This window comes from Lycorma delicatula, chromosome 9 (assembly GCF_047948215.1).
Source record: "Lycorma delicatula isolate Av1 chromosome 9, ASM4794821v1, whole genome shotgun sequence".
Classification (NCBI taxonomy): domain Eukaryota; kingdom Metazoa; phylum Arthropoda; class Insecta; order Hemiptera; family Fulgoridae; genus Lycorma; species Lycorma delicatula.
The window spans coordinates 86340469-86357144 of record NC_134463.1 but is presented as its reverse complement, the minus strand read 5'-3'; the positions used below and the strand labels follow the sequence as shown (position 1 = coordinate 86357144).

General features: G+C 27.4%; 1 protein-coding gene across 5 annotated transcripts in view; it reads left to right on the top strand.

The window, feature by feature from the left end:
* FER (tyrosine-protein kinase Fer) overlaps window positions 1-16676 on the top strand; it is a 304551-nt gene that overhangs the window by 265802 nt on the left and 22073 nt on the right. For all 5 annotated transcript variants that reach the window (XM_075374734.1, XM_075374737.1, XM_075374735.1 and 2 more), the window contains 5 exons: window positions 6521-6715; window positions 10110-10286; window positions 12740-12953; window positions 14058-14210; window positions 14371-14493. In XM_075374734.1, coding sequence (XP_075230849.1) covers window positions 6521-6715; window positions 10110-10286; window positions 12740-12953; window positions 14058-14210; window positions 14371-14493 — 862 coding nt within the window. The remainder of the gene's footprint in view (window positions 1-6520; window positions 6716-10109; window positions 10287-12739; window positions 12954-14057; window positions 14211-14370; window positions 14494-16676) is intronic.

Sequence of the window (16676 nt, the reverse complement as noted above, 5' to 3'; positions counted from 1 at the left end):
ACTCATTCACATATTATTACTATTTAAATTAATGGTTATGGCTAATGTAAGGCCAGCAATCTCAGTAACTGGTTATCATTTTCTGTTTCATTACTTTAGAAGCTTTTTACTTGTGTCTGTGTCTATGAAATAAACAATAAAACGTAAAAAAATCTTGTAATGCATGAAGTGAGTTATTTTTCAACTTCTTAGTACAAAAAACATACAGTAGGCTAAGGAAGGTAAAAGTAATATTATATATGAGTTAACAGTGTGTAAATGATGTCAAAAGTTAGATCTCCAGATATGTAGATGTCCAGATTTTACAATTTTCCTGTTGCATCGAATTTGTTAGCTAGATTCAGTTCATACACACCTGAAAAGTCTTCACATGTATCTTGCACTAAAATCTACAAAATTGTTATCACCTTCAGTATTCAAATTTGATTATTTATACAGTTTTCTGCAAAGCATCCTCTCACATTTTCTTCAAAGCTCAACATAAAGCGAAGCATATAAGTGGCACATTTTTTGACCAATATTAAAGGAAATTTGATGATTTTTTTGAAAAATTATGGTTAATACTTTGTTTATAATGTTGACGAAATGAGGCCTTGGATGAAAAACTCTTCTTAAAAAACCATAGTTTCCCCACAAAGAAAAATCTGCTTCAGCTACAAAATTTCTAAAGAACATATAACATTGTTAGTTGGTCATAATACAACTGGAGTTCACCAATTAAATCTTATGCTAACTGCTGCTTTTAAAGTTGACTGAACTCTTCCAGTTATTTACAAAAACCAAAATAATTCATGAATAACTTGTGACATTTTTTTTTATTATGATAGTTTTTTTATATCAGGAGTTAAAAGATACCAGAAAATCATGGGTAAAAATGGGAACAGTATTAGATAATGCACCTACTCATCCTTCAGCCGATTGCTTAGAAAGAGAGGATGGAAAATTCAAAGGTCTGTTTCTATCTCCAAATGTTATATCCAGTGGATCAAGGGGTTATTTCTTTGAAATGCCTTTACAGCAAATAATTAATGAAAAGATTCTTTTGACTGATTATGAAGATGTAAGCGGCACAATTAAGATGATCAAAGATATTAATTTGAAAGACTTCTGTTTTTGGTGGCTATGCATGGAATTCTGTCAAAAACATGACATTAGCATCAGAGTGTGCAATAAAATTTTAAATAAAACAATCTCCAGCATGGCTGGTGTAATGCATCATGAAGATGTTGAAAATATAAGGAAGATTTTAGAAGAGATACCAGGTTGTGCAGACTGCAATTTCAAGAGTGTCAGTAAATAGATCATCAGTGATGATGACTGATCCTCGATACTTTAAGTGACAACAAGATGACAAAGGCCGTATGAGAAGATTATCAGTTTACAAATGTTTGTTTATTGCTATGGACTATAGTCTATTGCTAATGAGAAACAAAAAGAATGTGTTTGTAACAGATTCTTTAGATATTTAGATTTTATATGTATTTAATATTTTATTAAATATTATATATGGTATTTGATTTTTTTTATATTTTAGGATTTTTGTTATTTTTAAGAATTACTATTTTCTCTTTAATAATAAAATTGATAACTAAAAATAAGTAGTGAGTTTAATAACTCAATTTCTATTTAATATATATTTTGTACGGTTTTTTAATAAGTTTATAAATGACCTTTTTTTTATAAAATAATAGGATAATAAATTTTAATCTCAGATAATTTTTGTAATTTCTTATTCTTTTATTAGCAATTATCTACTCATTATATTTCTTGTAATATATCTAATGCATTACTATATCTGTTTTTTATTACATTATTTGTTCTGAATATCCTTTTAACTTTATTAAAATACATTTAAATAAATTTTTGTATTTAAAATACATTATTTATTTAAAAGTTTTAAATAAAGATTTAAAGAGAGAATAAAAATATTTTCATCCTTTTATTAAGTGTGATACCCATTAAATATTAGAATGATATGTCCAGTACATACGATAAAACTTTTTTCCAATTATCTGGTTTCAGTCTTGTAAAGGTCAATCTAGATAATCAGCATTCCACTGTACTCTATTTTCTAGAACAAGAATACTTCTTTTGGGCAAAGAAACAAGTTGTTGTATCATAAAGTTGTTGTATCATTAAGTATGTAATAAGTTAGGCACAATTGTTTTAAATTACAGGTAGAGGGAGGTAACATGTTAAAATTCGGTTAGGTAGTAACTTTGTTCTTGTATAGGAAGTATTAAGTTAGTACTACTGTTATTTGTTACTTATTCAAGAACTTCTAATAAGTTTCATAAAAAACCGAAACAAAAAAATTTATTGTAAGTATTATAATTTTTTTAGCTGTTATAAAAAAAAGTTTTTGAAAAAAAATAAAACAATAATTATATGAGTATAATATAGCAGGATGGTATTTAGTAAAACACTACTTACACTTTGTTTTGAATTTTTTAAATTTTCTATCTAATTTTAACATACATATAATAAATAGTAATGCTAACTAAATGTTTGAACTGCATGATTTTCTTACTAATTAATGTTGCTTTTTCCTGTGTTTTTTGAATTGTACAGATACTAAAATTATTGATACAATATTTTTTTTTTAATTTTTAATCGTTTGCTCATAATACTTGTGTAAAATGATGAAATAAATTATTTTTTTCTTTTGTATAAGAAATTAATGAATTTTAACATTAATTGAACTTAATTTATATAGTGTTCACTAATGTAGTAGTGTAATATTAATAACATTAGTAAAAATAAAACATTTTTCTTTAGTTTACATCTGGAATATTTAAAAGCAACAATTAAATTATTTAAAAAAAATAAATTATAATAAATATTTCATGAACTTTTTCATAATTTATTTAATACTTATTAATTATCCAAAAAATTTACCTCATGAATCAATATTCTGGAAATTTCAATTACAATTTAAATATGTATTTGTGTGATCAAATTTTGGATTATATTTTATACATATTTATTTTTGTTGATCAACTAAAGTCAGTGATGAACCTGTTCATACATTAGAATTTGTTTCTTTCCCAGGTGGATGCCCAATCTTTTATCCTAATTAAGAAAATTTAAAAGATTTTCTCTCTTATGTAAATATATGGAAAATGTAATAATTATTCAAACGCAGTGAATAGATTTGTAGAGGAAAAATAATCATTTTATGTTTATGGATTTATAGGGGGCTGTGAGCTACTTTACTTCTGAGTATGACGTTAGGTTATTGAATTTGTCTTTAAAATTTTACCGATTACACCGTTTACTTTTAAAAAAATAAAGCCCAGCTTTAGAATGTTATAGAGGGGATCTTATATAAAATGTAACCCATCTTAGCCTTATGGTGGTAGGTATAACAAAGAAAATAGGACCAACAGGTTTTTTGTGATACTGCTCATCAGATGCCCATCTTCTGCAGATGAGATGGTTTTCATGATATGCATGGGTATGAATGGATATCCAATTAAATTTTGGGGAATAGGAAGTTAATTCAAATTTTATGGAAAGCTTATTGGTGGGTTGCATTTTATAAGGAACATCTTCTAATTCATCAATGCATATTTATTGCTTGCTAATGTTTGTGGTTTTTTTTTTAGGAATTTAATTATGTAAGCACGATTTGTAAGATTGTAAGAAATATAAGTTGTTTACATCAAAAATTAATTTAAATGTCAGGAAAAGATTTTTGAAAGTGTATGTTTGGAGTGTCGCTTTATATGGAAGTGAAACTTGGACAATTGGAGTATCTGAGAAGAAAAGGTTAGAAGCTTTCGAAATGTGGTGCTATAGGAGAATGTTAAAAATCAGATGGGTGGATAAAGTGACAAATGAGGAGGTATTGCGGCAAATAGATGAAGAAAGAAGCATTTGGAAAAATATAGTTAAAAGATGGGTGGATAAAGTGACAAATGAAGAGGTCTTATAGGCCACATACTAAGGCATCCTGGAATAGTCGCTTTAATTTTGGAAGGACAGGTAGAAGGGAAAAATTGTGTAGGCAGGCCACGTTTGGAATATGTAAAACAAATTGTTAGGGATGTAGGATGTAGAGGGTATACTGAAATGAAACGACTAGCACTAGATAGGGAATCTTGGAGAGCTGCATCAAACCAGTCAAATGACTGAAGACAAAAAAAAAAAAAAAAAAAAAAAGCACGATTTAATTAAATTAATCAATTAGTATTGCATTTAGGCACTATCCAAATATTATCATATATAAACTATCCAATTAGACAGTTCTTGTTAATTGTTATCCTTGTGCTCATATAGTTGATAAAATTTACTATTGAATAAACTAGTGACTGTAAACTGTTAACCATTGTCAAAAAAAAAATTTCTTTATTAATACTGAACATTGAAGTAAATAAATTGATTTAAATGCTCATTATTACTGAATTCGTTATCAAACTGATCTGAAATTTGATGATAGTAGAGATAAAAGTACATATTTTAACATATTACCTGCATATTTTATAGTGTTATTTGTTGAAGTTATGTTGCTTGAAAATTGCATAAAAAATGTGTTTGACTTGTTTATTGTTTTTTAAATGACTTTTAGTAAAATAATAACGTAAAATAGAACAAGCTGTAATTTATTATATATTTTTCCCTGATGTTAGTTACATAATTATAACAACCAATCTCAGAAACTTTCTTTTATTATCCAGATTGAGAGGTTAAAGATGTTTTCAGTATACAGAGATGTTGCAGGATTCAGTTTTAAATCTTATAAAAGTTATTATTATTTTTAACTGCAATTCATTGAAAATTTTTTGGTCAAACATTTTGATTCAACTTTGATTCAAATAACAGCATTTTCTCAGGAATGATCAGGTTATACTAAACAAGGCGTTAAATCAGTCTAATCATTTTGTTTAGTGATGTAAAATGAAAGTTTAGAAAAAATGTTGTAGTCTAGCCTTATTCAAATGAAAATTGTTTATACTATTATAAGAGGAAGAGGGTTTTTGTTTGTTCAGTCTAAATGTAAAAAGAACTCGATTAATTGCAACCAAATTTTTACCTATGTTTCTTGGCATAAATGAGAAGGTTTTTAGATACATATCATCTCGAAAAAAAAATAAATATGTTGTAGTGGAGAGTTGCTGGTTGAAGCACAAACTTTAATGAATTGAATTAATGATCTATGAACAGGGTTTGAACTGAATGATTCAAATCAATTGAATAAATAATATTACAAAAATAATATATTTAAATTTACGTTAAATAGAATAATCAATATCTATATCTATCTATACTATTATATAAAGAGGAGAAGGTTTTTGTTTATTTGGTATTAACAAAAACTATTCGATCAATTGCAACCAAATTTTTACCTATGTTTACTGAACATTAAAACATTCTCATAACTGAAAAGGTTTCTAGAAATATTTCATCTTGAAAAATCTCTATAGTGGAGATTTGCTGGTTGAAGCACAAAATTTAATGAATCGAATTAATGAACTGTGAGTCTGTATCACTGTGTTGGCTGGGTTTGAACTGAATGATTCAAATCAGTCGAATGAATAATATATAAAAAATAGTAGAATTAGATTTGCGTTAAATAAAGTAATATTAAATAAATTAAAAAAATTTCCGTTTAAAAATAATGATCTTTCTGATGGGACTGCGCGTGAGGCTAGAGTGATGAGGTATATGAGCACCTTGTGGGAGGCTAGACCGATCATCACAATCATCTGGTAACAAATAAATGGCTTGCCCTTGGGGTGCTGTTCTGGGAGGTGCAATGAGGCGCTCTTATTATATCAATGCAAACAATCGTCCGATTTTCATAATTCAAATGGGGTATTTGTTAGTAGGTTGAAAGCTAACTCTTACATGCATCAGGTACTTTCTCGATCTGACAGATCATGGTTATTTGGAAATGTTATTTAAAAATTATTTTAATGAAAAATTATCTATTAAAAGATGTAATTAATAAGTAATCCGTTACGGTGCTGCACTTTTCATTTGAGCCACTAGGTGGCAAGCTACTAAATTCTCATGCTCCTTTCTTACAGTGAGCCACTCCCAAGATATTTTTCAGTAGAAATATTTTCAATAGAGGTCTTATTGAAATTGAGGTTAACATATCGTGAGTGATTCATTATCAGTGCCAAGCAAAAACTACTGAAGATAAATTGATGAAAAATTGTATACATGTTCTTACGGCGTAACTGCACACTAAGAAAGAATTTTTTGAAATTCTGAGTTTACAGGGGTAAAATGGAATAACAATAAAATTTATTATTTTTTTTTAAACCTGACTAAAAAACATAAAAAACAAATTGACTGCCATGAGAAACGCAAGTAATATAGTGCTACGATGGGGCGCTAGTACTTTTATATATATTGTGGTATTAAAAAAAATATTGTCTGTTGTTTAACATATTTATTTGTAAGGATTTGTACATTTTAACAATTGTTTTATATTTATTTAATATTAAATTAAATACAGAAATTACATTTTATAATTAATATGTACTATCAAAATTTTTTTAAACTGTAGATTGGTTCATCGACACGTTCATTAGTAGAAGAGGAATGGTTTCATGGTGTTTTACCAAGAGAGGAAGTAGTACGATTATTAACAAAAGAAGGTGATTTTCTAGTCAGAGAAACGACAAGAAATGATGAAAATCAGACTGTTTTATCAGTATGTTGGGGTGGCCATAAGCATTTCATTGTACAGACCACAACTGAGGTAATTGTATAAAAAAACAACAAAACTATGAAGTATACAACTACACATAAGATAATATTTTAGCTAACATAATTTATAAGATTTTTATATAACTGAATTGATTTATTTATTTTATGATACATGCTGTACATTTCATCACGTCTTTTCCTTCAAAATCTGAGAATGGTTGATCAGATTTCATTATTGTTTTCATTCACATTTAGAGTGTTTAAACTTGAAAATTTTCATGCTACATATTATGGTAAGATCAACTAAAATTACTTACTTACTCCTTGGCACTACAGCCCAGAAGGCCCTTGGCCTCATCAACTAAAATTAACATGGGATATTTATACAAACTTCAAATTTTGAGAAATACTATCCCCAAAAATTTTTCAAAAGAGTAAAATTATGACTCTTCTAATTTATCTCAAGTGACCATAGTGAATATGAGAAAATTATTTCTAATTTATTTTGTAGCCAATTTCATGGTGGAGTTGTAGTACTTCTGACTCATCCATAGATTCTGGGTTCAAGTCTTGGTCAGGCATAAAATGTTTTATGTTTTACAAAAAAATAATTTTATTATCATCCAGTGGCAGTTATTACAGGGAGCCTAGCAGAATAAATGGAGTACAAAGGGAGCTATTGAGCTTTCTCTCCTTCAAGTCACTTAGACAGAGAACAGAACTTAAAAAGGATTAGACATTCAACCATATCTGTTCATTATGTATGACTAAAGATTATTATTTTTTGCTATTAATTTAAATTTATTATATTATAAATAAATGGTAAAAATCCCATAATCATTGTAGTTATATCGCAACAACATATTATAGTTCTTGTTTGTAGAGCTAACTCCACTCAATTTTATACATTTTATATTTGTAAATATAATATTTTTACTGTAGCAGACATTAAAATCTACTTTTAGTAATAATATAGTAATTATAAGTAATATTTTTCCAAGATTTTAGTTTTTTTTCAAACAAAATTAATGAGTATTTATTTCTTTTGTACTCTTTATAATATATATTTTATCTCTGTTCTCCATAAAATTATTATTGTATTCATTTAAGTGTGGTTGGTATAAATAAGTTTTTTAAAATGCTGTCTAATTCTGCTTTGTTGTTATGTGTGTATATTTTTATCTTTGTGTCATATAACATAATATGTTTATTTTGTTTGATCAAGGGTACTTTGTTTTTTTTTTTATGGATGGTGATATTTAATGGTGTATTAGTTCTCTAAAAAACTCCAGTAATACTTCATAATTTTCACAAATACAAATTTTTATATCTGAAAGTTTTATTAATCTGTTATCAGTTTCTACAATACATTTTAATTATCATTACATAAATTTAATCTTTAAAATGATCGTTAATTTTTAATGTCATGGTTAAATGTTACTATATTTTCATATATATAGTAACCCAAAGATATATGTATATTTATATCTTGTCTAAAAAATAATTTTTTATTTGGATTAGTATAAATGTTAATTTAATTTTATTAAATAAACCACCTAGTACAGAATATTGAGATGAGACATATCTTACCTTAATTTTTCATGGAAATACTTTCACGCATACTGCATCCCATGAAATATATAAACTTATATATATATTAGTTTATATATACATTTTTCTCAAGATGCTATTTATAATTATGGATGTAACAGCTGATAATGGAATTCCCATTGGTAAACTATTTTGTGTATAAATTGTTTATTAAATTATAAAATGGTTTTGTTTACTCTATTTATGAAATTATACATTATTATACAGAGTGTTCAAAAAGTGATGCAACCTTATGGAAGAATGTTACCTTTTTTGTTGCATGTTTAATTGAGGAAAAATGGGTTACACAATGCAGTAAATTCAGTTATTTTTACATGGATTTGAATATTAGATCATGAATACCTGGTGTTCTTTGGTGATTGGGTTTCAATTAACCACTCATCTCAGGAATGGTCGAACTGAGACTGTACAAGACTACACTTCATTTACACTCATACATATCATCCTCATTCATCCTGTGAAGTATTATCTGAAATGTAATTACTAGAGGCTAAACAGGAAAAGAAAGAAAGGGTTACACAATACAGCAGAGAATATTCATTGTCTCCCAGTATATTAGATGTGCCGGTTATATCCAGATCCAGAATGCCTTCAGAGAAAAGTAAGTGTAGATGCACCAAACAAATCCTCCATCAAGAGGCTGTACGACAAGTTCCAAGAGACAGGGAATGTGGCAGTTGCACCCAAAAGTGGTCAACTGAAAGTGCTAACACCAGAAAAATTAATCAACATGCAAGCTGTATTTTTCTGCTACTCCCAAAAAATCTTTGCGACACCTATCTAGCCAGTCTGATCTCTCTGTTGGTAGTGACCACACTGCATTACACAAGTGTTTAAAGATACATCCGTACAGAATTCATGTTGTTCACGAGTTGTTACCTGCAGACACTGGAAAACATAGCTTTCTATCAGTGGTTCTATTTATAATGCTAGATGGGAAAGAACTTAATGACTAGTTTTGGTCTGACCTTGATGGATATATAAATGCACAGAATTGATGCATTTAGTGTACAGAATTTTCATATCAGCTGCATGAACAAAGAGTGTTTGGTGTGCGATGTCACGTAGATGAATCTTCATGACATTTTTCATGGCACAGTGAACAGCGAATGCTACATACAGATGGTGCAACAATTTGTAAAGACTATACTTGTGGACCGGCTAGAGTACACATGGTTTCAGCAGGACAATGCTATGGCATGTACAGCCAATAACACTATGACTCTCTTGGATCAGTGTTTTCATGGGAAAATGATTTCAAAGGAAATGTGGCCCCCTTGGTTTCCTGATTTATCTTCTGACATTTTCTTGTGGGAGTTCTGCTTATAAAACTCATCCTCACACCATTCCTGAATTGTAGAGCAAAATAGAACAATGTGTTTCTGCAATTCCTTAACAAACATTACTATATTTGTGTAAGAGCATGCAACATCATATTCATTTATGTGAATCATACAATGGAGGCTACTTTCAACAACTATTGTGACTTAATCATTTTCCCATAAGGTTGCATCACTTTTTGAACACTCTGTATTATATTATATTTATTATTATAATATATTACATAATTTTTTGATTACATTATGCTATACTTGATTGCAAGAAGTTGACTATATGGAATTAATGTTAAATATATTATTATACTTCCACATTCTTCGTTCAAGATGAAATGCATCACTTCATATTTTATTAACAAACTATTATTTTATGGTGTAGTTTCTATCTTAATGTATGCTACTGTGATGTACTTAATCAAAAATTTGTGTTTTTCTTTCTCACATTACTTATTGTATAAAAAAAGTTCTTTTGCAAAAATTTTGTTTATTTTTTTCTAGGGTCAGTACAGGTTTGAAGGACCTGCATTCCCAACAATTCAAGAATTAATTATGTTTCAATACCAGAGTAATTTGCCTGTTACTGGTCGGTCTGGTGCTATACTTAAACAGCCTATACCAAGAGAGCGCTGGGAACTCAATAATGATGATGTTATTTTATTAGAGAAAATTGGAAGAGTAAGTGTGTTTTGGATACCTTTAATTAATTGGTAATCATTTCTTGTATATGTATAATTTGATAGATAAAGATTTAACATAAATATAAGACTTACTCTTCAATTTCTGTGCTAGTAAATGCTAACAATGTATTTGGCGAATATAAAATGATGTGTCTTGGGACAAAATTTGCTATTAGGCCACTGGGAAATGGCTCAGAGCAGAATATTAACTTTGGTACTCTGAATATTTAAACTGGTATATTAAACTTAATTAGTGTAACCACTAATTTCATTATTAAAAGAATAAAATTTCCAACGTAAGAACAGTTAGTTTTTGTTTTAATTTTTTTTAAATAATTTGACATGTACATTATTTTTGTTAAGCATAATTGTAACACTTGTGTATGACAAATATATTTATCAGATAACACTTCCATTCACTTCATCACAATCTTTATTTTACTTATGAACTCCATAAAAGGATGATGTAATTATGTTAAAGATTCCCTAATGGATTTTTAAAAAAAAGTTTAGGTACCTATGAAATTGTGAAATCAATGTACAATCTGATGTCTATGCGTATAATAACATTATATTTATCTCTAGTTAATTATTATGCATGCTTAATATATTTTAAAAATAATATGTAGACTTAAATTATTGAAATATTATCAAACGGGGATTGCGATTTCATGAAATTTTTAAAATTAATCCTTTTTAAAAAAATTACTTCAAGTTAATAATCTTTTTTTTTGTAAATAAATATTTATTTTTAAAAATAGTTATTAAATTATAATAGAATTGTTACTAAATTGCCTAATTTAAGTTTGGGGAGTTAGAGAACGTATAATTTTTGTACGAACTTAGATGATTTTTAGCTTCAGAGAAAATGCATAAATAATGAAAGTTTTATTAAATTTGAATGTTTCAAACAATTGCATATACATTATTGACAATAAAAGTAATGTCAATAAAAGTAATAAATCATTTATTACATACATTACATTCACAGGGGAAGCTGATTTTAGAGGTTTAATAACTAAGTGCAGGAATAAATATTTAAGTTTTTATATAAAATTTTCTTTGGTAGTTTCTTGGAATTACAGTTAATATCAGAATGAAATCAGAGTAATGCATTATTCTTCTACAATAATCAAATGATAATTAAAATGATAATAAAATAAAAATATTTTTTAATCTTTCATTTAAAAAAGTTTCCACTTAAAGTTATTTGAATGAAATTATTACAGAAATACCAGAGGAACTTCCTTTACATAATCTAATATGAATCTTAGAAATCACTGCATTTTGTGAAAAAGGCTTGATTGCATGTAGGATAAAAAAAAATATTTCAATATGTGTACATTGGATCAAATTGAAACTTCTTCAGTCCTTAATATTTACTGGTACATTAATTAATGCTATATGCTTAAAAAAAAATTGTATTGAGTTAAGATTTTTTTTAAAGCTCTTGATAGCTCATCATACTAGTATAAATTGTGGTCAGATATATACACATTTTACTTATACATAAACAAATATTCTTCATTCTTTCTTATACTGTAGATTATTGTCAGTGTATAATATTTACTTTTTAACTTTTACTCATATTAGTATAATTAAATTTTTACTAAGAAATAAACAATAATTGCCCTGAAGGTTTTTGCTGTATTTCATGACACTGGAGTTCCCTCAAGTACATATATTAATATATATTTCCGCTACAATGAGAGATAGCAGAAATGTAACTTGCCAATAAAAATAAATAATAAAATGAAACAAATCTGGTATAAAAATAAATTTTATTTGTTACAAAAACTTTCATTTATTTTTCCATGGTCACCATTTACAGCTACATATTACTCACAATTTTGAACCAGTTTTCTCATTCTGTTGATGAAGAATGGTGGTGGTCTTTCCTTGATCCAGAATTTCACTGTGTTCTTCTGTTCATCATTCATAGTGAAATGAATACTCCTAATATCTCTCTTTAATTGCGGAAAGAAGTGAAATCACATTGCATCAAATCTGATGAGTATGGAAGGTATAGAAAAGGTTCAAATTTCAACTTCACAAGAGCTTCAGCTATTGCACATGATGAGTATAGTTTTACAGTAGCCCAGTCGTAACTCATTCTTTTGATGTGCCTATATGAATGGCAGTTTATTGTTGTATGATACGACAGTCATTTTGAATCAGTTTTTTCATCTCTTTTTGGTACTTCTCATCAGTTAACCACTGCGAGGTTCATCCTTGATACTCACTTTACCAGGTTTATATATATATATATATATATATATATGTAATAATTTAGTAAATGTTTAAGATATTTAGTAAATCAGTTATTATTTTAATTTATTTATATGATTGTATTATTTGCTCTATGTTCATATTATCCAATATATATTTGCTTTCTTGGCAGCTTTTAGATTACGTAATTTAGACTAAGTAAAATGTTTTTAATGATTTTAGGGTAATTTTGGAGATGTTTATAAAGCACGTTTACGTACATCAAATCAAGAGGTTGCTGTTAAAACATGTAGAATGACGGTACCGGATGAGCATAAAAGAAAATTTTTACAAGAAGGTCGTATTCTTAAACAATATGATCATCCAAATATTGTTAAATTAATAGGAATATGTGTTCAAAAACAACCAATAATGATTGTTATGGAACTTGTTGCCGGTAAACATTTTTTTTTAATAATATTGTTATAATTTTCTCCAGGTTAGCTCATTTAACTTAATTTTTACCGTATATTTTGTGATATTGTTTTGAGGTATTAATACATTTAATAATATTTTTTTTTATAATAGAAAGATTTGTATTAATTTGTTGCATTACATTATCCCAATTTTTTTATGGTTTGTCTTGCACATAAAATAATTGAGAAATCAATAAGAGTTGCTTTCTCTGATATTAATGATGTTTATGCAGAGCTGGTTTTTGCAGTGCAGAGAGTGAAGATATCACTTGTAGATGTGTCAAGCCACTCATTCAGTGGACTTTACTTTGCTGATATGTAACCATATCTGTGAAGACAACAGTAGGAAATCAATTCATTTTTCAATTTTTGTCATAAGGTTGGTATGAGTTGCAAGTTATTTCTCAGAATGACTGTCATTTTCATGAATAAAGGAAAACACTGCAGATGCTCAAAGCAGCAACTGTTGATAAGATATATATTCAAGTGAAATTATGTTCTGAGTATTCTTTGTACAAATAATTGCAGAAAAAATGCCAGGAAAAATTTATGCTTAAAAATTAATTATGTTTTAGAAAATTTATCTTCAGAGAAGAAAAAAAGTAATGTTTAGAAATTGAAAGGTGATCATAAAAATTAAAAGGTAAATGAAATGGAGTTTGAAAATTATAAAATAAATTTAACATAAAATAGATGTGTGATTATTGAAAAGAAATCCATGAGACTGGATTTCTCCTTCCACTAGTAACATACTAGTTACTAGTGGAAGGAGAAGCCTGAGATGGGTAAAATAATGTAACATTTTACTATTCAAGCCAGTTGGGATATCTAAGGTGTGATAAAACTATTTATTTTACATCTGTCTCTATTACTTAGTTGTTTGCATATATCTGCACACACAGAAGTACTTTAGAATTTAAATGGCATTAAGATTTTTTATTAAGGAATACCTTTTTCATCTTGAAGATATAGTTTAATTTAAATTACACTTTTAAAGTTATTAATTTTCTTTTGTATTATTATTTAACCTGCAAAATATAATTTATGTAAAAAATTAACTATCAGAATATTTACTCTTATTTCAGGAGGTTCTCTTTTGACATTTTTAAGGAATAATGCATCTACTTTAACACAAAAACTGATGCTATTTATGTGTCGAGATGCTGCTGCAGGAATGAGATATTTAGAAAGTAAAAATTGTATTCATAGAGATCTTGCTGCACGTAATTGTCTTGTTGGTATGTATTATTTATAAAATTATTAATATATTTAAAATAATTAGTATCTTAAAATAACTGTATTATTTTTGTTAATGATATACACTTACATCTGATTAAAAATGAAGTTTTTTTCATTTATTACGTCTACTTGTAAAAATAGAAACTGTTTTTGTTTCAGCTACAGAAAATAGTGTTAAAATATCTGATTTTGGTATGTCAAGAGAAGAAGAAGAATACATTGTCTCTGATGGAATGAAACAAATACCAATCAAATGGACTGCACCTGAGGCATTAAATTATGGTAAAGATTTTTCACTTTTTTAGTTATTTTTTAAATGGCTTTATAAAGTTAAATCTTTAGGATCCAGTTATTGAGATACTAAAATTATTAGTTAAATTTTGTTGTAACAAGAATACTGAGTATGCTTGGAGTTGCCAGTTCATTTTAATTTTACATCTGCTACACCTTACAATAAAATCATTATTCTTTGTGTTGTTTATTAGCTTAGTAAAAGTATTCTTTATGTAGTCAACCATCATCATCTTAAAATACAATATGCATCAATCACATTCTTTATTAGACCTTATACTTAATTTTAGTTAATTTAAATTTTGCTTTCTCATCTGTAAAATTTGTTATTATTAGTTCTAAATTTATCACAGTTATTTGACTGTTCTATTTATAGTACTTGAAAAATGTAAATGTTATTTGTTTAATTATAATAGTTATTTTTGCTAAATATATTAGCTTCTCTGGTGAAATTTGGTTTTGAAGGGGCTAATAAAGCATTAAGTGAAGTAATCTACTACTGTTGTAAATTATAAACTCCTAAAATGTGATTCCCATTAGTATCTATTGTACTGTTCTTAGAATGATTTGACCTCTGCTATTTTATGAGGGGGTTTACCTGTATTTCACTGTATTCCACTGTATTTCTCATTGTACTAATCTGGTCTGGCCATTTTTATTTGAACTTCATAAGATATATTCAGTATTACTAGGAAATGAAGATTTAGGTGTCATTTAATGTGCTGTTCTTTGGAACTCTTATTTTGAGTTTGACTACTGCACCTGAAGTGACAGCTTAGTAACAGCATTGACCCAAAAATAAATTTTTTCTTGTTAATAATTTAGAAACTAATTTAACTAAAACTTAAAAGTTCTCATCTTGATTTTGTATGAAATGATATATACATTTTCAAGTTGTTGCATTTTTTTGTTTCCTTGTATGAAGTAAAGAAGTACTGTGATAGTGAAAAATTTCAGTTTTCAGATTTTAATGGAAATATCCATTTTGACCTTCCCTGAATCCATTTTGACTAGTTTCGGCATGATGTCGTATGTATATATGTATATTGCATAACTCAAAAATTATTAGCCGTAGGATGTTGAAATTTTGGATTTAGGACTGTTGTAATATGGTTGTGCATCTCCCCTTTAATTGCAATCGTCTGGACCAAAAGTGTCCAAAAAAGCTCAAAATCCATACAAATTTGGATTTTGGACTTTTTCTTAACTGCAGAAATAAGCCCTCATTAAGAACTTTTCAACGATATATCATAAGTGGTACTTATTTTCATTGGTTGCAGAGTTATAGCCAAATAAAATTAATAAAGGATCTAGATCTTACAAGGGGAGGGTATATCGGTTCGAATCAGACTTCATCTCCATTTTCTTTTTTTTAATTTAAATATATTGATTTATTAATAATTATTAACATCTGATTGTAAACATTTTTATGATAAATAATTCAATAATAATAATAAAAAAAAATATGAAAAAGTATCAGAAATTATTAATGAAATAAAATTTTATGTACTTTTCATTTTAAAAAAATGTGTATGTTTAATTTAATAGGCGTACAAGGAAGTTATGTGGTGTCCACATCAGATTTTTTACCTAAGGATTATGTTAACTGTGTAATGATGTTATAAAGTGTTTGCTGTATATCATATATTTCTATTGACGGATTATGGATAAATACTTTTTCTAAAAATTAATAATATAATAACTAGCTGTAGCCTGGTACAGTTGAATCTTCTTTGGTTGTGTTTTCATATACAATAAAAAGGTATCCTTATAAAAAAAAGGATGGTAATTTTTTTTTCATTTTCTAGTTTCGCATATTCAACTACACACTGCAAATGCTGCCTTATTTATGTATTAGAAGCAAGATATCTGTATAAAAAAAAAGTATAAAAAAGGTGGTTCAGTATTTCGTCTGGGTATTCCTTTCATTATAGAAGAATAAAATCACTTCAGCACACCTCACAGTATAAACATATAGTTTTCATTTGTTTATTATTGTTCTTGTTTTAAATTAGAAATTCATATCTTAAGAATAATTTCAGATATTTAAAAAAAAAATTTTTATTTAAATCAACATTCTCTGAAAGTTGAAAATTTTTAAAAATAATTGAAAGATGAATATTTTGAAATGGTATTTACGTTACCTTTTAGACCATTTATGTCTTAGGACTACT